This window comes from Vombatus ursinus, unplaced genomic scaffold (assembly GCF_900497805.2).
Source record: "Vombatus ursinus unplaced genomic scaffold, bare-nosed wombat genome assembly UNPS02007284.1, whole genome shotgun sequence".
NCBI lineage: Eukaryota > Metazoa > Chordata > Mammalia > Diprotodontia > Vombatidae > Vombatus > Vombatus ursinus.
This window is the reverse complement of record NW_020947062.1, coordinates 15744307-15768036: the sequence shown is the minus strand read 5'-3', so window position 1 is coordinate 15768036 and position 23730 is coordinate 15744307. Positions and strand designations below refer to the sequence as shown.

At 36.7% G+C, this 23730-nt stretch overlaps 1 protein-coding gene across 1 annotated transcript; it reads right to left on the bottom strand.

The window, feature by feature from the left end:
* Nucleotides 1–7491: 7491 nt before the first annotated feature.
* On the bottom strand, nucleotides 7492–21294 carry ZCCHC10 (zinc finger CCHC-type containing 10). The gene is given in 6 exon segments (XM_027849299.1): nucleotides 7492–9468; nucleotides 10147–10188; nucleotides 11881–12042; nucleotides 20833–20888; nucleotides 20890–20931; nucleotides 20933–21294. Coding segments are annotated over 6 exon segments (651 nt in total). The 5' UTR covers nucleotides 21014–21294; the 3' UTR covers nucleotides 7492–9200.
* Nucleotides 21295–23730: the final 2436 nt, after the last annotated feature.

The following is a 23730-nucleotide window of genomic DNA, read 5'->3' as shown; positions in this document are numbered from 1 at the left end:
GTACAGAATGGGAGGTGTCCCAGCAAGCAAGCCCCACCTCAGCATACCAGGGGAGATTCTGAACCCCAAGTAGCAGAGCAGGCAAACACCAACACCAGGACCTCTGAGTACCTCAGTAAGGGCAGGGGAACCAGTGGAAACTGGGCTCAAAAAACCACCACATGCCTGGGCATTCTAGGGCAACCAAGTCTCCCAGTGCCTCAGCAAAACTCTGGGAAGTGCTCCAAGGGTTCCCCCCCAGGCAGAGAAACATCCAGAAGCACCAACACATCCATCTGAAAGGAGCCAAAGAAAGTGAAAGGAAGAAAAGGCTGGGTGAGCAGGCAACCTCCAGGGACCAGACTAACCAATCCTACACCTAGAGTTGCAATGTTCTAGCCCAACACCAGGTAAGCTGCTAGAACCCTACAGCCTCCAACTGCCAGCATCAGAAGCCAGTGACCAGGCCCTGGGCTCCCAACACAAGAAGCTTAGGGCAGTACCCCCTGCTCCCCAGTAGGAGAGCTCATTTTGAAAGGCCAGGAAATAAGCAAACACCATGAGCAAAAAGAAACGTACTATAGATTTTTATTATGGGAATAGTGAAGATCAAGGCAGAAATTATGAAGAGGACAACATTGTCAACAAACCCATATCTGGAACCTCAAAAGGGAATATGAATTGGTCTGAAGCCCAAAAAGTCTTCTTGGAAGAGTTCAAGAAGGATTTTAAAAGTCAAATAAGAGAGGTAGGAGAAAAATTGGGAAAAGAAATGAGAGGTATGCAAGAGAGTCAATAGCTTAGAAAAGGAAGGACAAAAATTAACTGTAGAAAACAAGTCCCTTAAAAATACAATTGGCCAGCTGGAAAAAAAGTACACTGAAGAAAACAACTCTTTAAAAAGCACGATTGGCCAAATGGAGGAGGTACAAAATCTAACAGAAGAAAACAATTTGTTAAAGATTAGAATTGGGCAAGTGGAAGCTAATGATTTTTTTTTTTTTTTTTTTTTTTTGCTGAGGCAATTGGGGTTAAGTGACTTGCCCAGAGTCACACAGCTAGTGAGTGTTATGTGTCTGAGGCTGGATTTGAACTCAGGTATTCCTGACTCCAGAGCCAGTGCATTATCCACTGTGCCATCTAGCTGCCCCAAAGCTAATGATTCTTGAGAGAGCAAGAATCAGTCCAACAGAAACAAAAGAATGAAAAAATAGATGAAAACATAAAGTACCTCACTGGTAAAAGAACTGACTTGGAAAACAGATCCAGGAGAGACAATTTAAAAATTATTGGTCTACCTGAAAATCACAATGAAAAAAAGAGCCTGGACAATATCTTTCAGGAAATCATTAAGGAGAACTGCCTTAAGGTCCTAGAACCAGAGGGTAAAATAGCCACAGAAAGAATCCACCGATCACCTCCTGAAAGAGATCCCAAATTGAAAACTCCAAGGAATATAATAGCCAAATTCCAAAATTACCAGGTCAAAGAGAAAATACTGCAAGCAACCAGAAAGAAACAATTTAAATATCATGGAACCACAGTCAGGATTACACAGGACCTTGCAGCTTTTACACTAAAAGATCATAGGGCATGGAATATGATATTCTGTAAGGCAAAGGAGCTTGGATTACAACCAAAGATCAACTACCCAGCAAAAATGAGCATAATCTTTCAGGGGAGAGATGGACATTTAACAAAATAAGGGACTTCCAAACCTTCCTGATAAAAAGACCAGAGCTCAACAGAAAATTTGACCTTCAAATACAAGACTCAAGAGAGACATAAAAAGGTAAACAAGACAGAAAAAACAACATTATTAGTAAGGGCAAACTGTTTACATTCCTACAAGGGAAGGTGGCACTTGTAACGCTTGAGAACTGTATTGTTATTACACCACTTTAAAGGAGTATACACAGAAGGAGTGGGTATAGTTGACTTTGATGTAATGATAAAAAAAATTCTAATCAAGTGGGTTTGGATCTAAGTAAGTGGATTAATCTGATCTAACTAAGGGAATGTACTGGGAGAAAAGGAAAGGAGGAGGCAGACAAAGGTAAATTACAGGAATAGGCACAAAAACCCATTACAGTAGAGGGAAAGAAGGGAGAGAGATGAGTGTTGTTTTGAACCTTACTCTCATCAGATTTGGCTCAAGGAGGAAATAACATAATCAGTTAGGTATAGACATCTAAATTGCCATATAGGCAGTAGGAGGGAAAAGGGGAAAGAAAAGGGAGGGGAAATAGAAGGGAGGGAAGAAGTAGTAAGGGTAAAGGGGAAGAAAAGGGAGGGGGCTAATAGAAGGGAGGCAGGACTGAGGGAGGCAGTGGTCAAAAGCAAAACACCAGTGAGGAGGGAAAGGGAAAAAAGAGAAAGAAAAGCATAAACAGGGGGAAATAGGATGGAGAGAAAGATAGATAGTAATCATAACTATGAATGTGAATGGGATGAACTCTCCCATAAAACAGAAGCACATAGCAGAATGGATTAAAAACCATAATCCTACAAAATGTTGTTTACAGGAAACACATTTGAAACAGAGGGACACACACAGGGTAAAAGTAAAAGGCTGGAGTAGAATATATTATACTTCAGCTGTAGTAAAAAAAAAAAGCCTGATTTCAGACAAAGCAAAAGCAAAAATAGGTCTTATCAAAAGAGATAAGGAAGGAAACTACATCTTGCTAAAAGGCACCATAGATAATGAAGTAATGTCATTACTAAACATATATGCACCAAATGGTATAGCATCCAAATTCTTAGAGAAGTTAGAGAGTTACAGGAAGAAACAGACAGCAAAACTATACTAGTGGGGGACCTCAACCTCCCCTTCTCTAAACTAGATAAATCTAACCACAAAATAAGTAAGAAAGAAGTTAAGGAGGTGAATAGAATTTTAGAAAAGTTAGGCATGGTAGATCTTTGATTGAAAATTGAATGGGGATAGAAAGGAGTATACTTTTTTCTCAGCGGTACATGGCATATACACAAAAATTGACCTTGTACTAGGGCATAAAAACCTCACAATCCAGTGCAGAAAGTCAGAAATATGACATGCATCCTTTTCAGATCATGATGCAATAAAAATTATATGTAATAAAGGGCCATGGAAAGATAGACTAAGAAAAAAACTAAATAATCTAATCTTAAAAAATGAATGAGTCAAACAACAAATCATAGAAACAATCAATAACTTTATTCAAGAGAATGACAATAATGAAACAACTTATCAAAACTTATGGGATGCAGCGAAAGCAGTTTTTAGGGGAAGTTTTATATCTCTAAATGTTTACATGAGTAAAATAGAGAAAGAGATCAATGAATTGGGCATACAACCAAAAAAACTAGAAAAAGAACAAATTAAAACCTGTTCAACACATAGCACAATGATTAATACAGAGTAAATACTCAGTAAGAAGCTCCTCAGTAAGGAATTTCTTTTAACCAATGCATATCTGCACCCTCTCAGCAATATAGTCTTCAGAGATGCCTGGAGTATTGTGAGGTTAAGGGACTTGCCTAGGGTCACCCAGTCAGCCTGTGCCAGAAGCAGGACTTGAATCAAGGATTAACTCCAAAGCAGGCTTTTGATGCACTACACCATACTACCCTTTCAATAAATGCTATTGGTTAAGAATTTTTGGTTGACAGAAATGCAGGGCTGGTTCAATATAAGGAAAACTATCAGCATAATTCATCATATCAACACCAAAACTAACAGAAACCACATGATCATCTCAATAGATGCAGAAAAAGCTTTTGACAAAATATAACATCCATTCCTATTAAAAACACTAGAGAGCATAGGTATAAATGGAGTCTTCCTTAAAATAATAAATAGCATCTATCTAAAATCTTCAACAAGCATAATATGTAATGGGGACAAGCTAGAAGCATGTCCAATAAGATCGGGGGTGAAACAAGGATGTCCATTATCACCACTGTTATTCAACATAGTACTGGAAACGTTAGCTTTAGCAATAAGAGAAGAAAAAGACATTGAAGGTATTAGAATAGGCAAAGAAGAAACAAAGCTATCACTCTTTGCAGATGACATGATGTTATACTTAGAGAATGCCAGAGAATCAAGTAAAAAACTACTTGAAATAATAAACAACTTTAGCAAAGTTGCAGGCTATAAAATAAACCCATATAAATCATCGGCATTTCTATATATTACCCCAACAGCAAGAAATAGAAAGAGAAATTCCATTTAAACTTACTGTAGACATTATAAAATATTTAGGAGTCTACCTCCCGAAACAAACCCAGGAACTCTATGAACACAATTACAAAACACTTTTCACGCAAATAAAGTCAGATTTAAATAATTGGAAAAACATCAGTTGCTCATGGGTAGGCCAAGCTAATATAACAAAAATGACAATTCTACCTAAGCTAATTTAGTTATTCAGTGCCATACCAATCAAACTACCAAAAAATTATTTTATAGAGTTAGAAAAAATAATAAGAAGATTCATTTGGAAGAACAAAAGGTCCAGAATATCAAGAGAACTAATGAAAAGAAATGTAGGGGAAGGTGGCCTAGCCATTCCAGATCTTAAATTGTATTATAAAGCAGCAATCATCAAAACTGCTTGGTACTGGCTAAGAAATAGAGTGGTGAATAGGAATGGAATAGGTTAAATATGCAAGACACAGTAGTCAATGACCATAGTAATATATTATTTGATAAACCCAAAGACCCCAGCTTCTGGGATAAGAACCCATTTTTTGAAAAAAAAAAAACTGCTGGGAAAACTGGAAAAGAGTATGGCAGAAACTAGGCATAGACTAAAATCTCACACCATATACCAAAATAAAGTCAAAATGGGTTCATGATTTAGATATAAAGGCTGATACTATAAGCAAACTGGGAGAGCAAGGAATAGTTTACCTGTCAGATGTATGGAGAACAGAAGAATTCATGACCAAACAGGAGATAGAGAACATTACGAAAAGCAAAATAGATAATTTTGATTACATTAAATTGAAAAGTTTTTGCACAAACAAAGCCAATACAACCAAGATTACAATGAAGGTAGAAAATTGGGAAAGAATTTTTACAACCAGTCTCTCTGATAAGGGCCTCATTTCTAAAATATATAGAGAATTAAGTCAAATTTATAAGAATACAAGCCATTCCTCAATTGATAAATGGTCAAAGGATATGAAGACAGTTCTCAGATGAAGAAATTAAAGCCATCTATAGTCATATGAAAAAATGCTCTAAATCACTATTGATTAGAGAAATGCAAATCAAAACAACTCTGAGGTACCACATCACACCTATCAGATTGGCCAATGTGACAAAACAGGTGAATGATAAATGTTGGAGAAGATGTGGGAAAATTGGAACACTAATGCATTGTTGGTGGAGTCATGAAATGATCCAACCATTTTGGAGAGCAATTTGGAACTATGCTCAAAGGGCTATAAAAATGTGCATACCCTTTGATCCAGCAATAGCACTTCTAGGGCTACATCCCAAGGAGATCACACAAATGGGAAAAGGACCCACATGTACAAAAATGGTCATAGCAGCTCTTTTTGTGGTGGCAAAGAATTGGAAATTGAGAGGATGCCCGTCAATCGGGGAATGGCTGAACAAGTTGTGGTATATGCATGTGATGGAATAGTATTGTGCTATGAGAAATGATGAACAGGCTGACTTCAGAAAAACCTGGAAAGACTTGTATGGTCTGATGCTGAGTGAAGTGAGTAGAACCAAGAGAACAATGTACGCAATAACAGCCACGTTGTGTGATGACCAATATTGATAAACTTAACCCTTCCTGGCAATACAAGGATCTAAGACATCTCCAGAGACCTTGTGATGGAAAATGCTATCCACATCCAAAGAAAGAACTATGGAAGTCGAATTGCTATTTTTTTTTCTCTTGTTGCATTTTGTTTCCTCTTTCTGATGGTTCCTCCTGTTGGTTTTAATTTTTACTTAAAACATCACTAATGTGAAAATGTTTAATATAAATGTAAATGTATAGCCTATATCAGATTGTGTGCCATCTTGGGGAGGGTGGTGGGGAGGAAGGGGGAGAAAAATTTTAAACTCAAAAGCATATGGAAGTGATTATTGATAAATCAAGATAAATTAAAAAAAAAAAAAGAAAAAGAATTTTTGGTTGATAAACAAGACCTAAGATTCATCTAGCCTAGTAGTATATTCTTGACAGGTCTTTTTGGAACCTGTTCAGTTTGTACAATGCTTGGCCAGGAGGGGGTAAGTAATGAGTTCCATAATTTGACTACCTGCTGTGTGAAGTACTATTTGCTGTTAATTTATCTTAAATTTATATCTTTCAGGTGCCACTTTTTGGTTTTAGTATTCAGTAATATGTTTAAAAAGTACATTTTTATCCCAAATTACTATTCGTAGTCTTACAGACTCCTTAAGTTTTTGAGTTGGTTGAGGGGATGCCTATCAATTGGGGAATGGCTGAACAAGTTGTGGTATATGAATGTAATGGAATACTATTGTGCTGTAAGAAATGACGAGCAGATGGACTTCAGAAAAACCTGGAAAGACTTGTATGTACTGATGCTGAGTGAAGTGAGAACCAGAAGAACGTTGTACACAGTAACAGGTCACATTGTATGATGACTAATTTTGATAAACTTAGTTAGCCCTTCTCAGCAATGCAAGGATCTAAGACATCTCCAAAAGTTTTATGATGGAAAATGCTATCCATATCCAAAGAAAGAACTATGGAGTTTGAATGCAGATTAAAGCATACTATTTGCCATTTTTTTCTTCTGTTTTGTTTGCTCTTTCTTGTGGTTCCTCCTAATGATTCTAATTCTTCCTTACATGACTAATGTGAAAATGTTTAATAGGAATGTATATGTAAAGCCTATATCAGATTGTGCACTGTCTTGAGGAGGGGGAGAAAAATTTAAAACTCAAAAGCTTATGGAAGTGATTGTTGATGAATCAAAATAAATTATTAAAAAAAATTAAAAAAAAAGATTGAGTTAGAAGGGGCTTAAGAAATCATGTAATTGGGGCAGCTAGGTGGTACAATGGATAGAGCACCAGCCCTGGATTCATGAGGACCTGAGTTCAAATCTGGCCTCTTGACACATAACATTTACTAGCTGTGTGACCCTGGGCAAGTCACTTAACCCCATTGCCTAACCAAATTAAAAAAAAAATCATGTAATTCAACTTCTTGGTTTTTTTTAGAATGGCTTGTTAATTCATGCCTTTGACTCTCCAGACTAGAGCTAAAAACCACCTCCTAATAAACCAAGATCACCCAAATTGAACTTCCTAGACCTAATTTTAAAAGTTCTAGCCCTTAATAGTCAAGATATTTTCTCATATCAAACCTTAAGCCTTCTACTCCAAAAAAAAATTAAGCTGATTCTTTAGAATATTTATACTTAAAAGCTGTGAACTTCATTTCAAATGTTACAACCTGTCAACTCCTTTTTTAGACTTACAGCTCCTAACATTAATAAATACATCTACAAAGAACATCAGCTTGGTAAATTGTGCTTGTTGGATAATTTATTGTTTCTCTGTTAACTGGTACATTCTTTAACACGAGTCTTTCAAATAATGTTCTAATAATTTATTTACAATCTTTCCAAGTGATTCTGTAAAACATACAAATAATTACTGACTCCTTAAGACTGACAAGATACTTATTTTTGAACATTTAAATAGAAGCACATTTTATTTAAAAGTAACTCTACACTACTTTCTCATAAAAATATAAAAATAGTTGAATATCCATAGTTTTCACTACAGTGAAACAAAAATCAGGATATTTGAAACTTTTCCCACAATTGTTGCATCCTCCCCCCAAAAAGGGAATATCATCAATAATCAACTTAAAAGACTACATCACAGGATAAAAATGACTGTCAACTGATTAAACTCATCACAACAAATTGTTATCTACTAAGAAGTGTAACTCTATAATACTTTATTTTTAACCTGCATCTTTCATGCTGGATTTCAACTGTGTACGTTCTGTTTATGTAAACATTTTGGATGTATCCAACATATGTTCTTCATTACAACGCCAGTACCATGGGAATTGTGCAACACAATAACTGCAAAAATAGTATAGGGAAAGAATCTTCTTTTGGGTACTTTGAAATTAAAAGGCAACTTATTTTGTCTCAACTTTGTAAAAAAAAAAATCCTCTATTTCATTCCCCATCTCCCCCTTATCTGCCATTCTTCTGGAATGGTAACTTTGTTAGCATTTTATTTCAGATTTCACACACACACACACACACACACACATTCACCCAATGAATATATTCAGATTATATAACATGTGTATATATATTCATTTAAGTGCCAAAAAACCCCAACATTTAATCCAGACTTTCATGCAACCTCTTGCTTCTATTATCATATATTTTTATCAAAAGGCACCAAGATTAAACTAAGCAATTTCAATTTTCTTTTTCTTCTCCCTTTAGCTTACTCAAGATGATTGTTTTCCTATCAGATATTCTATCTCCAAAATAGTATGGCTCTGAGCATCTAGGGAACCAGAAGAAAATAAAATAGAAACCCCAGCAAGTTGCAAATTGTTTCCCACAAATAAAAACATCTACTAGATTAGTACAGATCTCATTACATTTCATTTCTGACATTAAGTTTAAAAAAAAAAACCCATATCACAGAAACAACAAATCCTCTAAGGATAAACTTAGAAATATAACATTGTTAACAATGGGATGACACCTTCATAGTAGTAACACTGTATTCAATCTGATTAATATAGTAATATTTAGCCAAAACCATTAGAAATTCATTGTTCCCAGTTATTTTATAGAATTATTCTGAAAAGAAGTGAAACCAGTGTTAGCATATACAATATATCAATGTATAAACAAGGTTTGGCATTTATATCACAAAGAGAAAAAGTTTACACGTTTCATTACATAGATACCAGATTTAATGGATTTCAGCTCTGATTAAATTTTAAAGATATGTTTTTAAGATAAAAAAATGAAACAAAATTCTTAAAATAAAAAAAAATACTTTTTACATACATACTTTGTCAATAACCTTTATGCCCTTAAAATGTGAAACATTTAGAAAGCTTCTGAATTATAGAAATTTTGACTAGTTAATCCATTTGGCCACAACATATACCAACTCCTCTTTTGAGAAATACATTAGCATTTGTCAATTCATCAGTCCTAAATGATCAGAGATGCTTAAAGCAATTCTATTTCTTTTTCTTTTTCTTTGGTGGCTCATCATCAGAGCTGCTATCTGTGCTGGAGCTGGTACTAGAGGAAGAGCTGGAGTCTGACTCAGAGTCAGAGGAAGAGGAAGAACTAGTTGAGGAGGGTGATGAGGATGAAGTAGAAGAGCTTTCCTCAGTATCACTGTCATCAGAGGAAGAAGAGGTAGAGGAGTCCTCACTCTCTGATGAAGAATCACTGGCTGAACTCCCGCTGCTGCTGCTGCTGGAACTAGTAACACTCTTAGACCTAAAAGATAAGGAAAGGTCAGAATGGGAAGAAGCTGCTGTTATTTAAACACGGAAGAGAGTAGTTTCTTCTATGTTCGAGAAAAGTAAGTCTTCTTAAGCATATCAGAGCCTTACTGAGATGTTATCCCTGGGATTCCATGTTTTGGGATTACTTTATACAGGATTATCTTATCCCTTATATACCTAAGTCTCCTCTTGGTACTTAAATAGTTAAGCTTTCATGGATCCAAGATAGGCTTATCTCATAATGAATTCCATTCTATAGTTAAGAGTCATAGTTATATTCCAATGTGCCAAACAGGATTATTTTGTGTCTAAACTTTATAAAACAAAGTTAATATTTTAACATTCTTAAGTTTAACTACTGTAGAACACAAGGGTCCTAGAGTCATGAACAATTTTTTTTTTCCTGAGGACTGATAAAGCTTTTTATTTCTAGCTAAAAAGTTCTATTTTTTTCTGGTATAGAGGAATAGAAAAAAGGGAAAGAGAGAAAGAAAGAAAAGGAAGAAGTGGAAAGGAAAAAAGGTAATAAGGAAAAGAGCAGGTCTAAAGATGTTCAAGTGCTTAATCACAGGTCTCCTAACATTTAAATGTTACTATTTCTAGTTATTTGCTCTCTCTTCCTCCAGTCATTATAATATATTCTGTACAAAGTTCCTAAATCCACACATACCTTTTTTTCTTGGTCTTTTTTTCTGTATTAGTTTCTCCAATGCTAACAATAAACATTGAGGGGGTGGAGGGGAGAGAGAAAAATTCCCATTAATAAATGTTTACAATAACATACACAAACATCCCCCTACTATCCCTGAGATTTATGTTAGAGCAAAACAGTTGTACAGCCAGAAAACAAATCATTTTGTTATAATTGAGCAGAAATTTTCTACTGTAGGTTGTGGAAAGAAGTAATATCAGAAAAACATTTGTGAACAGAAAAAAAGAGATGGGTCAGTCACAGAATGAAAGTGAGGGATAACCAATGGATAGTGCAAAGGATGAACAATCCCCTCAAAATGTAAAAATAAAACCTACAAAAAAGCCTCTAATACACTGGGTGGATAGCCTGTTGAGGATTTATGGGACAACATGGATAAGAACTGGCTAGGATGAGAAAGTATGCATAGATTATAATTTGCAATGATGGAAGGAACACCTATATCAGTGAAATCACAGATCCACTGAAGTCTTAAATTAAGGCTACAAATAACATCATCTAACTATTCTAGCAGATTAGGCTTTGTCATATGAATAGCCAAATTCTTTATGTTGATATGTGTCATGCAAGACAGTAACTAAATTAGGCAAAAAGTCTTGACTGACCCTTTTAAACAGTTACACCTAGCTGAATGTTTACTACAATAGCCGCATAAAGGCATGCCAAAACAAGACAGCAATTTTTCAGTATGCATTGGCCAGTTTTTAAAATACTACAAATCTTAAAAAGAAAGGATGCCAACTTTGGGTTAAAACCATCCATACATTTTCTATGGGTTGCAACTATCTATAAATACATGTAAATGAAAAAGATATTTCATGGGCCTACACAATCACTTAGTTTTAAAGCCAGACACTTGATATGCCAGGTTCTTCTGCTATGTCTTTTTGACAAATTACATTGCACATACAATAAGGTAAAATTTAAAAGAAACAACAAATGACCTATATCTTTTCCACCATATGCACAAAGATAAGGTTTGCAAGTTACACAAGTACTTCTAGTACTATAGTAATATTGTGCTGTATTTTAAAAATTTTATTCTGGCTTATCTACAACTATTATATAATGCTTTCTTGCTAACTTCCTCTCTTATTATTCCATTCAGTGAGTTTAAGATCTTTAAGAAAGTCAAGATCAATTATGGTAACTAAATGAAAAATATTATTTGTTGAAGTGCCATATTTAGGGTGAAATGAGACTCAAAACTACATGGCCTACATCAATCCACATGCATTTACCAGATCTAAGATAGACACACATTCACCATTTAATCATCATTCGATCAGTAGCTGTAGCCATTATCTATTGAGCCCAAATATAAAAAGGTATCCCTTATGTTCTTGAGATAGTATTTCTTTTATGGCATTTTCATTTTGTGCTATGGATAAAATGCCAACAAAATAAAACCTCTAGTGAGCCTGATTAGCTACCTACTACTTTATTCTTTAAAATCTGAGCCTAAAGATCAATGACATTTTGCTATTGTAAAGAGTTCACAAGTATCCCACTCAAGATCTTCACTAAGTAGAAAAAAGGACTCTACCTTGTATCTTAGCTTGTCTATACATTCCTTATTTCATAGGAATGTTCAAGCTAGAGAAAGCATATTAAACATTTAACTCTTTAATAAACACAAAAGAAAATATGTTTCTTCTTTTTAACATCATATAACTGATCTGGTAAACTTACCTTTGTTGTAATAAGAATCTGTTTTCTTTTTCTTTTAAAGCTTTCTTAAGTTCTGCTGTTCTTGAAGGTCTATGCAAGTATTTTCTTTTTCCTGTGCATTCATATGTCCAATGTCCAAATTCTAAACATTTCTGACATCTCACATGTTGCTTATTTGCTTCCCTACAAGAGCAATACATATTAGACAACAATAAGGTGAGACTTACAAAGGTGACATGACCTGCCTTTAAACATAAGCAATAAGAAATTTTAAGGGACACAGTTCTAGGATTCTAACTAATTCTAAGTTTCATCTTGGATTCAATCATTGGTGCTATCTCAACAAGAGCAGGAATAACTTTCAAATATAATTTTTTGGAGAGAGGGGAGACATTCCAATAGGAAATACTTGGATCTTCATTTCTACTGAAATATTCTAGGAGAAAAAGACCATTAAATTACCTATAGCACTAGATTAATAAAGCATAGATGGTATACGGTGGGATTTTAGTTTATTAATTTCTCCCAGGCTGGTCAGACTTCCAAAAGCTTATGTGTGAATCCCGAGTTAAAGACTGTCTCAGGTGATGAGCAATGAGCAAAACAGTTAAATGTGACATATTATTCATAAATACTAAAGGAAAACCTACCTTTTATCTGGTTCATATTCATATTGACATTCTCACTATAAATGAAACCAGAAGACAAAAAATAAGTTGCAGCTAAATGGAAGGGTGGCTCACAGGTTTTCCTTGGAGACAAATAAAGGAGTTTGTGGAGTTGGTTTCATCACGTGCCCAAAGGCAACAAGAAACATCAATTCTGGTCAACTCACCGTATATTGCTTATGGTTAAATAAGCAAAAAGACCACCATGAAGATAATTGTAGTTTATGTACCAACATCTGTTGCAGAGGATGAGGTTGTTAAATTCTCCGAGGAACTTGACGTGACTCTCTAAACCAAATCCACATATACTCTGATACTCAGTGATTTTGATATTAACATGGGCATGGAAGAATGGAGAAATGTCAGAAAACATGGTTCAGGATTAAAAAATCAAAGTGGTCAAAGGTTTGTAGAATATTTAGAAGTCTTGTGCCAATGTAGCATAAATTTCTTCCAGAAGAGAACCAAAAGGTATGGGAAATAGGAAACAATGGACACTATCATATTTTAGAAAGGCTATCATTTCAAAGCTTGTCACAAGGGAATAAGAATTTCAGAATGAGCAGTCTGTAAGCAGTCAGATTGGTTAGAAAATAGGTTAAAAAAAATACCACCAAATTAGAATAAAGGATCAAGATGAGAAGAAAATCCAATCATAATGGCTTTAACCTGGCATACATAAGCTGTTGATTCTAAAAATAGAAAAATGAACAAAAGACGACCCTGTGATCTTCAAAAATCTTATGGAAGTTCAGCCAATGTAAAAGAATGTAAGAAACTTGAACTGGCAAATTCTTATTTTTTTTATTTTAGAAGAGCTATATTATATGGCAACACTAATTTAAAATACAAGCTTATTTGCAAAATATTATAAAGGAAGATGAGAGAAGATGAAAAGTTTCTAACATTGTTTTGTAAGACAACAGTGGAAAGCAAAATAAGTTTGCCAAAGTTTGGCTTCCAACTAAGCATTTATAGGTAACACTAAGTGGACAACAAACAGACATGAAATAAAACAGACCTGCTTACATTATTATATCTCTATACTTATCAATGAGAACATAATCACATTTGGATGGTTAATATCTCACTACTTGATATAGTGGAAATTGCAGTAAAGAGATTGGGAAGAATGGCTACATTTGACCAAATGCATACAGGAAAATCTGTTCCATAAGCAACACAATTTTAAAGGCACTCAGAGACTGATTTTTAAGATGTTTCAAAGAGGAATATCCCCTATGAATGGAAAAGATCATAGATGGTATTACCAAAGGAAAAAAAGTTGACTGAAGAGATCTCATAAGATCATAGCTCTACAGCTACATGGGAATTCAGAGATCATCTAGTCCTTCATTTTATAGATGAGGAAACTAAGGATTAGAGAGGTTACATGACTTGTCCAAGGTCATACAAATACCAAGTGGCATAGCCAGGATTTGAACACAAGTGTTCTTGTCTACAAAGCCAGCACTCTTTCCACTATTCATTAACTACTGACTCACATGTCTTCTTATTTCTATAAGATATTGATGAGTATGGCTAATGTACCTATCTAAGTTGTACCTGATGAAAACAAAACAGGATGAGTTATTTTCCAGATGATTCTTTACAGCAGATCACATTTTCACAGGCACACATCTAACAACCGCCATCATTTATTAAACATCTACATTGCAGGCACTATGTCAGGAGACAGGGATACAAACACCAAAAATAAAGTAAAAGAACTCTGTCTTCCAAGAGTCTATTAGAGATATACAAATAAGTATAAGTAATTTGGGGAGGGAAAAAGCACTGACATTCAGAAGGGAGAAGATTAGGGAAGGCTTCAGTCAAGTTGGTCAACAAGCATTCATTAAGTGCCTACTACGTATCAGGCACTGTGCTAAGCACTGGGGATATGATGAAAGACAAAAAACAAAAATAAAACCAGTCCTAGTGTTAGGAATATAATAGCACGTGTTTATTTTTTATTGATTGCACATGTGTGTACAGAGACAGAGATAAAGATACACACATATATACATACATATAAACTTAGATAAGTCTTAAAGGCTCTCCTCTAAAAAGTCAACTCTTGTACATCTGTGAAGATAACCTAAGAGTCCTTAATAGATGCCACCACAGAGAGAAGTATCAATGCTCCTAATTATTAATACCAGCTGAGGCATAAATTAGGAGTATATCTGCCAAATTTGTCCACGATCACGGAGGAAATCCTTGGCAGAATCTATACTGAAGTCCCAATTGATGGGACAGCTTTTTGTCATATTCTCTTTTTTTTTTACAAATAACACTGTCCTTATCTAATCAATCAGCATTCTAGATGACTTGTATGCAAGAAGTGGCATAAAATACATCATCAAGAACAAGTAGCAATGACTGGAAAATGAGGGGGGCCAGTAATACATGGAAAGCAGATGGGACAGCCTGCATGTTGCACTGATATCTATGAAAATCTTTTTATTAGACTTGGCAACCTTCTCAAAAAATTCAAACTGACATTTTCTCCATCTCTCATTTCTAAGATGCTTTAAGTCAATCAAAAATTTCTCTTCCCAACTAATATAAATTCATTATTTAATGGCATGGTTCAAAAAAAATCTACAAACCAATTTCTTTTTTCTTATGCTTAAAGGGTTTAAAACAGATTTCCAATGATTCTTAACAAAAGAATGGGACTGCAAAGTATTAAAAAGTAGCCAGAAAATTAAATAGACAAAAAAAAATTATTTAAAAGATTCTCTAGGCCAAAAACAAAACTTAATATGCTGTTGGTGAAATTGTGAATTAGTCTAATCATTCTGGAAAACAATTTGGAATTATGCTATAAACGAGACTAAAATGTCCATATCCACTGACCCAGTAGTGCCCTAAATAGAAACTGGAATTTGTTTTGTAGTAATCTACACCAAGGAGGTAAAAGAAAGGTAAGTTCTATTCTATATACATCTAAATATTTATAGCAGTGCCTTTAAAAATAGCAAAGAACTAGAAATAAAATAGATCCTCATCAATTAGGGAATGGCTAAACAAATTTTGGTACATGAATGTAATGGTGCATACTTTGCCAAAAGAAACAAGTATGAAAATCACAGAAAGGCATACTAATTGATAAGCAAAACCAAGAAAACAATATATATAGACTGATAAGAGCAGTATAAATGAAAAGAACCAAACAAACCAACAAAAAACACAACCCTGAAACTGAATGCTCAGAAATTATAATAGTGCTTGGCCTTGAAGAAAATTCACACTCCCTCCCTTCTTTTCAGAAGGGAGTAAGAGTACAGAACATTGCATATACTATCAGACTCTACTGACATACCAGTTAGTTATGCTGAACTTGGGGCTTTTCCCCCCCTTTTTTTCTCTCCTTTTAAATTCTTTGTTACAAAGGAATCTCTCTGAGAATGGCAGTGGGGAGGACAAGAATATATTTGGAAAACAAAGATAATGCAGAAACAGAAGTTATCAAAATCATTTTTTTTAAAAGGGGGAAGGAGGTAAGCTCCTTCTCTCTGTTCCTTATATTGAACTAAAGAACCAGGTACAATGTACTTTTGTTTTGTCCACTTTTGAACAATCACAACATTGATTGAATGGATCCAGCTTTAAAAAAAAAAAAAAGGTGGTAGTGAACTTCTTTTGACGGGGTAAACTTTTTTAATATCTAAATTGCGCAGAGCTTTCAGAGGTCTCAATCTATTTCCTGACCATCCCCACCCCCAAAAAAGAAAAAAATCTCTTCCTTTTAACTCCAATATCTTCTAGATGATATTACATAGTTGTAAGCCATGGAGTTGTAAGCCATACTAGTCTGGAGAATCAAAAATGTAGGTGACCCTAAGAGAAATAGATGTGAGATAGACCCAAGTACAGAGATGCTCAAAGCTGTTCAGATCTCTGCCATCTTTAAAACAACTTTCACTTGATCCTGCCATGCTCTTATTCTAGATCTTTCTCCCTTTCACTGCCCTATGCCTAGAAAAAGTCATATATACTCGATACTTTCACTTCCTCCCCACCTAGTTTCTCAACTACTTACAATCTAGCTTCCACCCATAACACTTGTCAAAATTTGCTCTCTTCAAGGTAACCAACGAACCAAAGAATTTTTTAAAAAAAGTTTTACTAATGTTTTTTCATTTCCCAATAATCCCCACTGTGCACAACAGAACTCTCCCTTGTAACAAAGTACAGTTAAGCAAAACAAATCTACACATTGGTCAAGTTTGAAACAGTATACTTCATTCTACACTCATAGTCTGTCTACCATCTCTCTCTACAGAAGAGAGAGGGAAGTTTCATCATTGGTCCTTTGGAATAAAAAGTTGCTAAATCCAATGTCCTCTTCTCAGTCCTCATTCTCCTTGACCTCTGCTGTTTTTGATGTTGTTAACCAGCTCCTCCTTCAGCATACCATCTCCTCCCCAGCATTTCTCTCTCCCCTGGACCTCTCCTTCTTAGTTTCCTTTGCTGGTTAATTATCTATCTCCTGCCTCCAGGGCTCTGTCTTCTCTGCTTTCTATATTCTCTCCCTAGGTAAATTCATTACTTCCCAAGAGTTCAATCATCTCTGTACAACTGATTCCCAAATCTATATAACCAGACAATCTCTCTGGCAAAAATCTTTTGGATGTCATACTGACATCTCAAACTCAAACTCAAAACATGACAGGCTCTAACAGGAAATCTCTTCTCTCTTACAAATTTCCTGTTTCTATTTAGGGCACTGTCTTCCCAGACACCCAGTTTTATGACTATGGCCTCATCCTTTCCTCATGATCATTCCTCCATCCAATCAGCTGATACCTCTCATATCTACTCCCTCTTCCTTGCTCACACAGCCACCAAACTAGTTCAAGCCCTCTGATAAGGACTATTATAGCATCCTAATTAGTGTCCCTTCTTCCGATCTTTCTCCTATCCGCTCTTCACACAACTGTCAAAATAATCGAAGGCATAATTCTGACCAAGTCATTCTCCTGCTCAAAAGCCTCCAAAACTCCTCACTGCCTTCAAAATAAAACTCTCAGCCTGGCATTTAAGCCTTTCCATAACCTTTCTCCAAATTATTTTTTCATACTTTCAACATTATTCCCCTTCACAATCTGTTTTAACCAAATTAGACTTCCCTGAACTTGATGTTCCATTTTCTGACCAAGTACATTTGTAAAAACATACCCCACACTTCCGAAAGTCACTCCCTCATCTCCACTTCTCAGAATCTTTGTCTTCCTTCAAGATTCATCTCAGATGGCACCTCAACAGTAACATATTCCCTGATTCCCCTAGCTGTTTATGCCTTTTCCCTCATCAAATTATCTTGTATCTCCTTCCAGTAGAAGGTAAGCTCCATGAGGGTAAGGACTGTCTTTTTTAAAAAATCTCTGATATTAAGAATAATCTCTTGCATGTTGTAGGTATTAATAAATATTTAATCGAAAACGATTTTCTGAAATAGATAAGAGAATATTGCTAATGATGACTTGCACACAAAAAAGTCATGAAAGATTATTAAGTAAATGTATGATTTAAAAGGAATAAGGCTACTAATGTTGGGAGAGTAAGAAATAACAGATGGACATTCCAAACACTATAATGATGTTCATAAAATATTAAAAGATCTAGAAGAAAGCTTCCATTACATTAGGTAGACCCTCAACAGAACACCTGTGGAAGACATGGACAAAAATCTTTAAAAGAAGTCATTAGAAAGAAAAGAAGATGGGCAAGTTATGTCAAGAAAGGAAGGAATGGATGACTGATGTACTCCACTGGTACACTGTTCCATGAATGAACAAGACATTTAAGGGAAAGCCCCAAAACATTTGGTGGATCTCCTATAGAAGATTTACAAGACGACACAGATAAGAGTCACACATAATGACAGGGCATTTATGGGTTGTGATGTGCATTACTGGAGGGTAACCCACATCAAGTAGATCACAAATTCACTGAAGTATAAAAGTACGGGAAAGATTTATTCAGGAAAAGAAGGTGTGTGATCTACATTGGTGTAGGGAGTACCACATGAATGAGATCTATCGATCTATCCAACTATCAAAATGAGTAAATTTTTAAAGTTTCAGAGTTTTCACAAAGTTTTCTAAAATTTTATCCTTTCTTCCTCTGAAACAGTCTTTATCAATGGAATCCATTTAACTTAGAAAATTCTAGCTCCCATCATTCTCATCAGGCTAATCCAATTACTGGTTCCCATATAAGCCAAGTTCCCATCTGGTTTCATTTACTCAAACTGTTGTTTGTTGTATGGCTTGCCTTCCCATCTCTTTCTACCAACCTAAATTGTATTTCCCTTCCAAAGCTCAGTTAAGGGTACAATGTTTCCATATTAGCTAAAAAATCTTTTTATTTCCTAAATTCCTATAGTGCATATCTGAACTATACAAACATTTGATAATACATTACTAATTATTAATACACACTATTTGCTTAATAATTTTTTGATATGGTAAACACCTAAAGGATAAAGACTATACCCTATATTTGTTTTTTGTCCTTCACGTTATAGTACCTAAAACTGAGCTTAGCATATTAGCAGGAGTTTAATTACATGGCCCAACAGATTTGTTGTGGTTCTAGAAGCTAAGCCTATAGAAGCCAGAAAAATTTTTCTATGCTAAGTCCAAGTTGGAATAGGTTTGGTGGTAGCCAAGAATAGGGCCCAAGCTGGTCCCTACTGCTGCCTTCCCTGATATTACTAGAAATTTTAGGTTTCTTCTCAAATAACTATAATAGTGTGAGTCTGTGTTAGCTAGAAGAACATGAGCTGAAAGAACACTGGATAATGTTCTAATTTTAAGTAAGATGGTCTTGAAAATATTAAGGTCCATGGCAGCTAGGTGGTGCAGTGGATAGAGCACTGGGCTTAGGATCAGGAAGACTCATCTTCCTGGGTTCAAATCCAGCCTCACCAGTTATGTGATCCTGGGCATGCCACTTAACCCTGTTTGCCTTAGTCCTCATCTGTAAAATAAACTGGAGAAGAAAATGGCAAACCACTCCAGTATCTTTGCAAAGAAAACCCCAAGTGGGGTCAGTAAGAGTCAGACAGAACTGAAAACAACCCAACCAAGAATATAGTGTTACCATTCAGGATTTCTTAACCCTTCCCTTAATAAATGCTTGTTGACTTAACCTTTAAAATTTATAATGCGTCCTTTAAATACAAAAAAGGGGCATATTTCCAAGTTAAGGTTCCAATACAAGTTTTGGAAGTATAGTGAGAATAAATAAAGCATAAATACATTTTAACTTATTTCAATTCCAAATAAGTATTATCTGTAAAATTTCTGCCCACCTATTCAACAGGTACAACTTTGTGCTTGTGTATATTTCTTTGTACTTACACAATGAAAAGCAAAAAAAAAGAGCCCCCCAAAATAAATTTAATGAGACTATTTACATTTGTAAAAATCTGATAAAGGAAAATAGTTATGTTTACTTCTTTTACACAGGATTTTTGTGTCTTGGTTTTAATTATAATATTTTCTAAGCGTCTACAATTTACATAATGATCAGAATCCTCAAATTTGCTTTTAAAAATCGATACTAACTTTTTTTTTTAGAATCTCACAGCTTCTTCAAGTTCTATTTTAGAATGAGACTCTCAGGATCTACAAAATATTTTTTCTGGGTTTACCGAACTGACATTTGTTATTTTCCACGATCATATCCTTTTGTTGCTGTTTAGTCCATTTTCAGTCGTGTCTGACTCTTCTTGACCTCTTATCCTTTACCTGTTGTTAAATAGACTCCTCGATAGCACATTTGCTTTGTGAATACATAAATAAGGTAACTGAAGCTAATAAGCACATTTCTCATGTAATTTTCCCTACTTTAAAAAAGCTCTAAATTGGGGGTTTTTTCCATCACGTACTAGAAAATGAGAGAAGACGAAAAGAAAACAATGAGAAATTTTAAACCTACGGACTGGAGCCAACAGGAGCGTCGCAGGGGCGTACAAAGATGCCTATGCCAGTGACCCCCGCAGACTTGCTCGCGTCACCCTTTTCTGCAAACACCTGGATGTTCCTTCCCTCGCTAAAGGGAGGCCTCCCGCGCCCCCTCCTTCTCCCCGGGCTGCCTGCCGGGGGTCCTCCCCGGGGCCCACATCAGGGTTGTCTCCCTCCCCGCCCCGGCTCACCCCATTCGGTGCCCTCCCAACACAGGGAACCCCACTTCCCAGGGCCCTTGAGGGGTCCTCAAAGAAAGTTAAGAAGGTTATAGGAAAGAGAATGGAGAAATGCCTTCGCCGCCGGGGGTCCTCACTTACGCCTGCCTCCGGGCTATAAGTCGATGCATGGGAGTCGCCATCTTAGCGAGAACCGGGGACCGCTGCGATGCATCCTGGGAAGTTCCCCTTTAAGTAGAACTAGAACTCAGTGGAGGCCATAGAGACGGGACTAGCTGCGGCTAGAGGGGCAGGCAGGGCTTCTCGCAATGGTGGACGCCATCTTCCTCCCGGGCCTGGGAGGACTCGAAGTAGGCGCCGCGGATATTTTCCTCCGGAGCCCTCCTGGGGGAGACAGACGGCCAACCCTGGCTTCCAGACCCAGGATCACGGGCAGTGTTGCCGCATTTTGGGGGGAGTGAAGACTGGGAAGACACTTAATGGGCTCGGGAAGTGGAAACCCAAGATTGTCAGAATTGTCCCTGAAGGGAGGGGGAAGGCGGCGGGACACCTGGGGTAGGGGCGTATCCTGTCTTCCCTCCCTCCCCTCCGGGGGCGTGTCCCATATGCCCCGCCCCCTGATCTGTTACAGTCGATTCTCCCTGCCCCTCCTCCACCCTCAGGGTCCCAGTCTTCCCTGCCTCCCCTCCGGGGTCCTGTGTTGTGCTAGCTCCAGCCCCTGGGGGCGTGTCCCATGTGCCCCGCCTCCTGGTCTATTACTGTGGTTACCACCTGTCCCTCCTCCACCCCAGGGTTCCAGTCTTCCTTCCCTCCCCTCCGGGGGCGGGTCTTATGTTCTCTCCCGCCGCCAGGATTCAGGGAATGATGAAGAGTTCCACACGAGTCCAAAAACGTTGTAGTTGGTGGGGCCCTTCCCTTCTCTCAGATCTGTCTTCTTTGCCCTCCTGCCCCTGGGGCTAAGTCCTGACAATCTTCTCGTGGGGCAGTTTCTATCCTGTTTTTCCCCTCCCCTCTTTTATTTCTCCTCCCTCACATGGGGTGTATCTTGTAACCCCTACTCCTCCTTATTGGGGTGTGTTCACCCTCTCCACCCTCCATACGCCTAGCACTCGACTTATCCTATTATTAATATGTTATTAAACTACAGACAGAATGGGCATGTCCTCACACTTCTCTTCCCCTACTCCCCTCCCAAAAATTATAACCAAAAATTATAGTTCTTCCCAGGGTTTGGAGTAAAAAGAAAGAGGAATGCATCACAGGGTGTTTTTAACTTTCTCACACGCACCATCGTGGCTTCTAATCCAACCATTCAATCAGATTATTGGCCCAGGGATCCTAAATTCATTCTGGAGAGTAATTTCTCCCACCTAAATCCATTTGACTGAATGAAGGTCAATAGTTTGGAGGCCAGGCTAGATGATAAAGTTTAATTAGCATCAGCTGATGGGCAGTTGCCTGGTGCCCAGCAACTCCTCAGAATAGAGGAAGATATACACATATATAGGATTTTACACAACTTTAGGGCAGGCAGCAAAATGAGTCTATTAGATGAGGCTGCTCAGCCACTTTCCTTATTTCTGAAGTTGAGTAATAGGGACAGAAAGTTAGGTATTTTTTTTTTCTAGGTAAAGGATGAACATCTTAATTTTGCAGTGATCTTGGTATATAGCCCAAGATCAGATTTGTTTTGGGTAGGTGTGCCCGCCGGTAGTTAATCTCATCAGACCATCAGAAAATCTAGATGGGACCGAAGATCTAAGGACAGTGAAGTCTTCCCTTTGAGATGGAATCAGACTGAGAGTCTGTTTTTATACAGCTCTTCAAAATATACTTCTTTAACCTCTGAGGGTATTTCTAGGAAGATGTTTACCCCATACAGCACATAGGTCTTGTACATTTCCTCTATATTAGAAAGCATTAGGGGCAGCTAGGTGGCATAGTGGATAGAGCACCGGCCCTGGATTCAGGAGGACCTGAGTTCAAATGTGACCTCAGATACATAACACTTACTAACTGGGTGACCCTCAGCAAGTCACTAAACCCCATTGCCTAACCAAAAAAAAACAAAAAAGGGGGCAGCTAGGTGGCGCAGTAGATAGTACTCCAGCCTTGGAGTCAGGAGGACCTGAGTTCAAATGTGACCTCAGACACAGGACACTTACTAGCTGTGTGACCCTGGGCAAGTCACTTAACCCCAATTGCCTCACCAAAAAAAAAAAGCATTTATTAAACTTTGCTATGTGTCAAGCACAAGGTTGGGTGCTAGGTATTCAGAGCCAAAAACAAAATGTCCCAGAACTCAAGAAACTTACATTCTGAGGGGAGACAATCTATACACATACAGGCATGTACCAAGCACATCTATAAGTATATACAAAACATATATAGTGGTCAGTGAATTTCTTGGAACAAGCAATAATTTTGATATGGTTTCATTTTTTACAGCACTAGTATCTTGCTCTGATAAGACTGACTCAAAATATATGACCTCGACCAGATGAAACTAGATTGATCTGGTTTCCAAAGCCTTTAGCTATTTCTTTATCAGTTGACTGTTGGATACACTAGTGTTTCATTGTTCTTTTTTGTTGTGTTTTTAATTATATGGTTTTTAAAGAATTGATATTACTCCAAGGAAATTTACAAGTGTAGCTCTTAGAAAGTACACTTCCATGACCATTGGAAACATTGCAGCAGCTATTGGGTAATCAAATGTTTCAAAGATCATCAGAGCTTACAATGACACAAAAAAGGAAAATACAGTTGAAAATGAAAAGCAACCTCGATAACTGACAAACTTGCTATAAAACTGTTTGATTCATTCTTTTAAAACAAGCAAAGATTTCAAAAGGGTCTATAGATTCTTCTAGAACAGAGTTTCTTAACCTTTGTTTGGTTATTTTTTGTTTGTTTTGCTTTTTGTCCTGGACTCCTTTGGCAACATGGTGAAGCTTAGGGACCCCTTCTCAGAATAATTTTTTAAAATTCATAATTGAAAGAAATGCCATATTTCAGCTAGAGACTGGTGAAAATAAA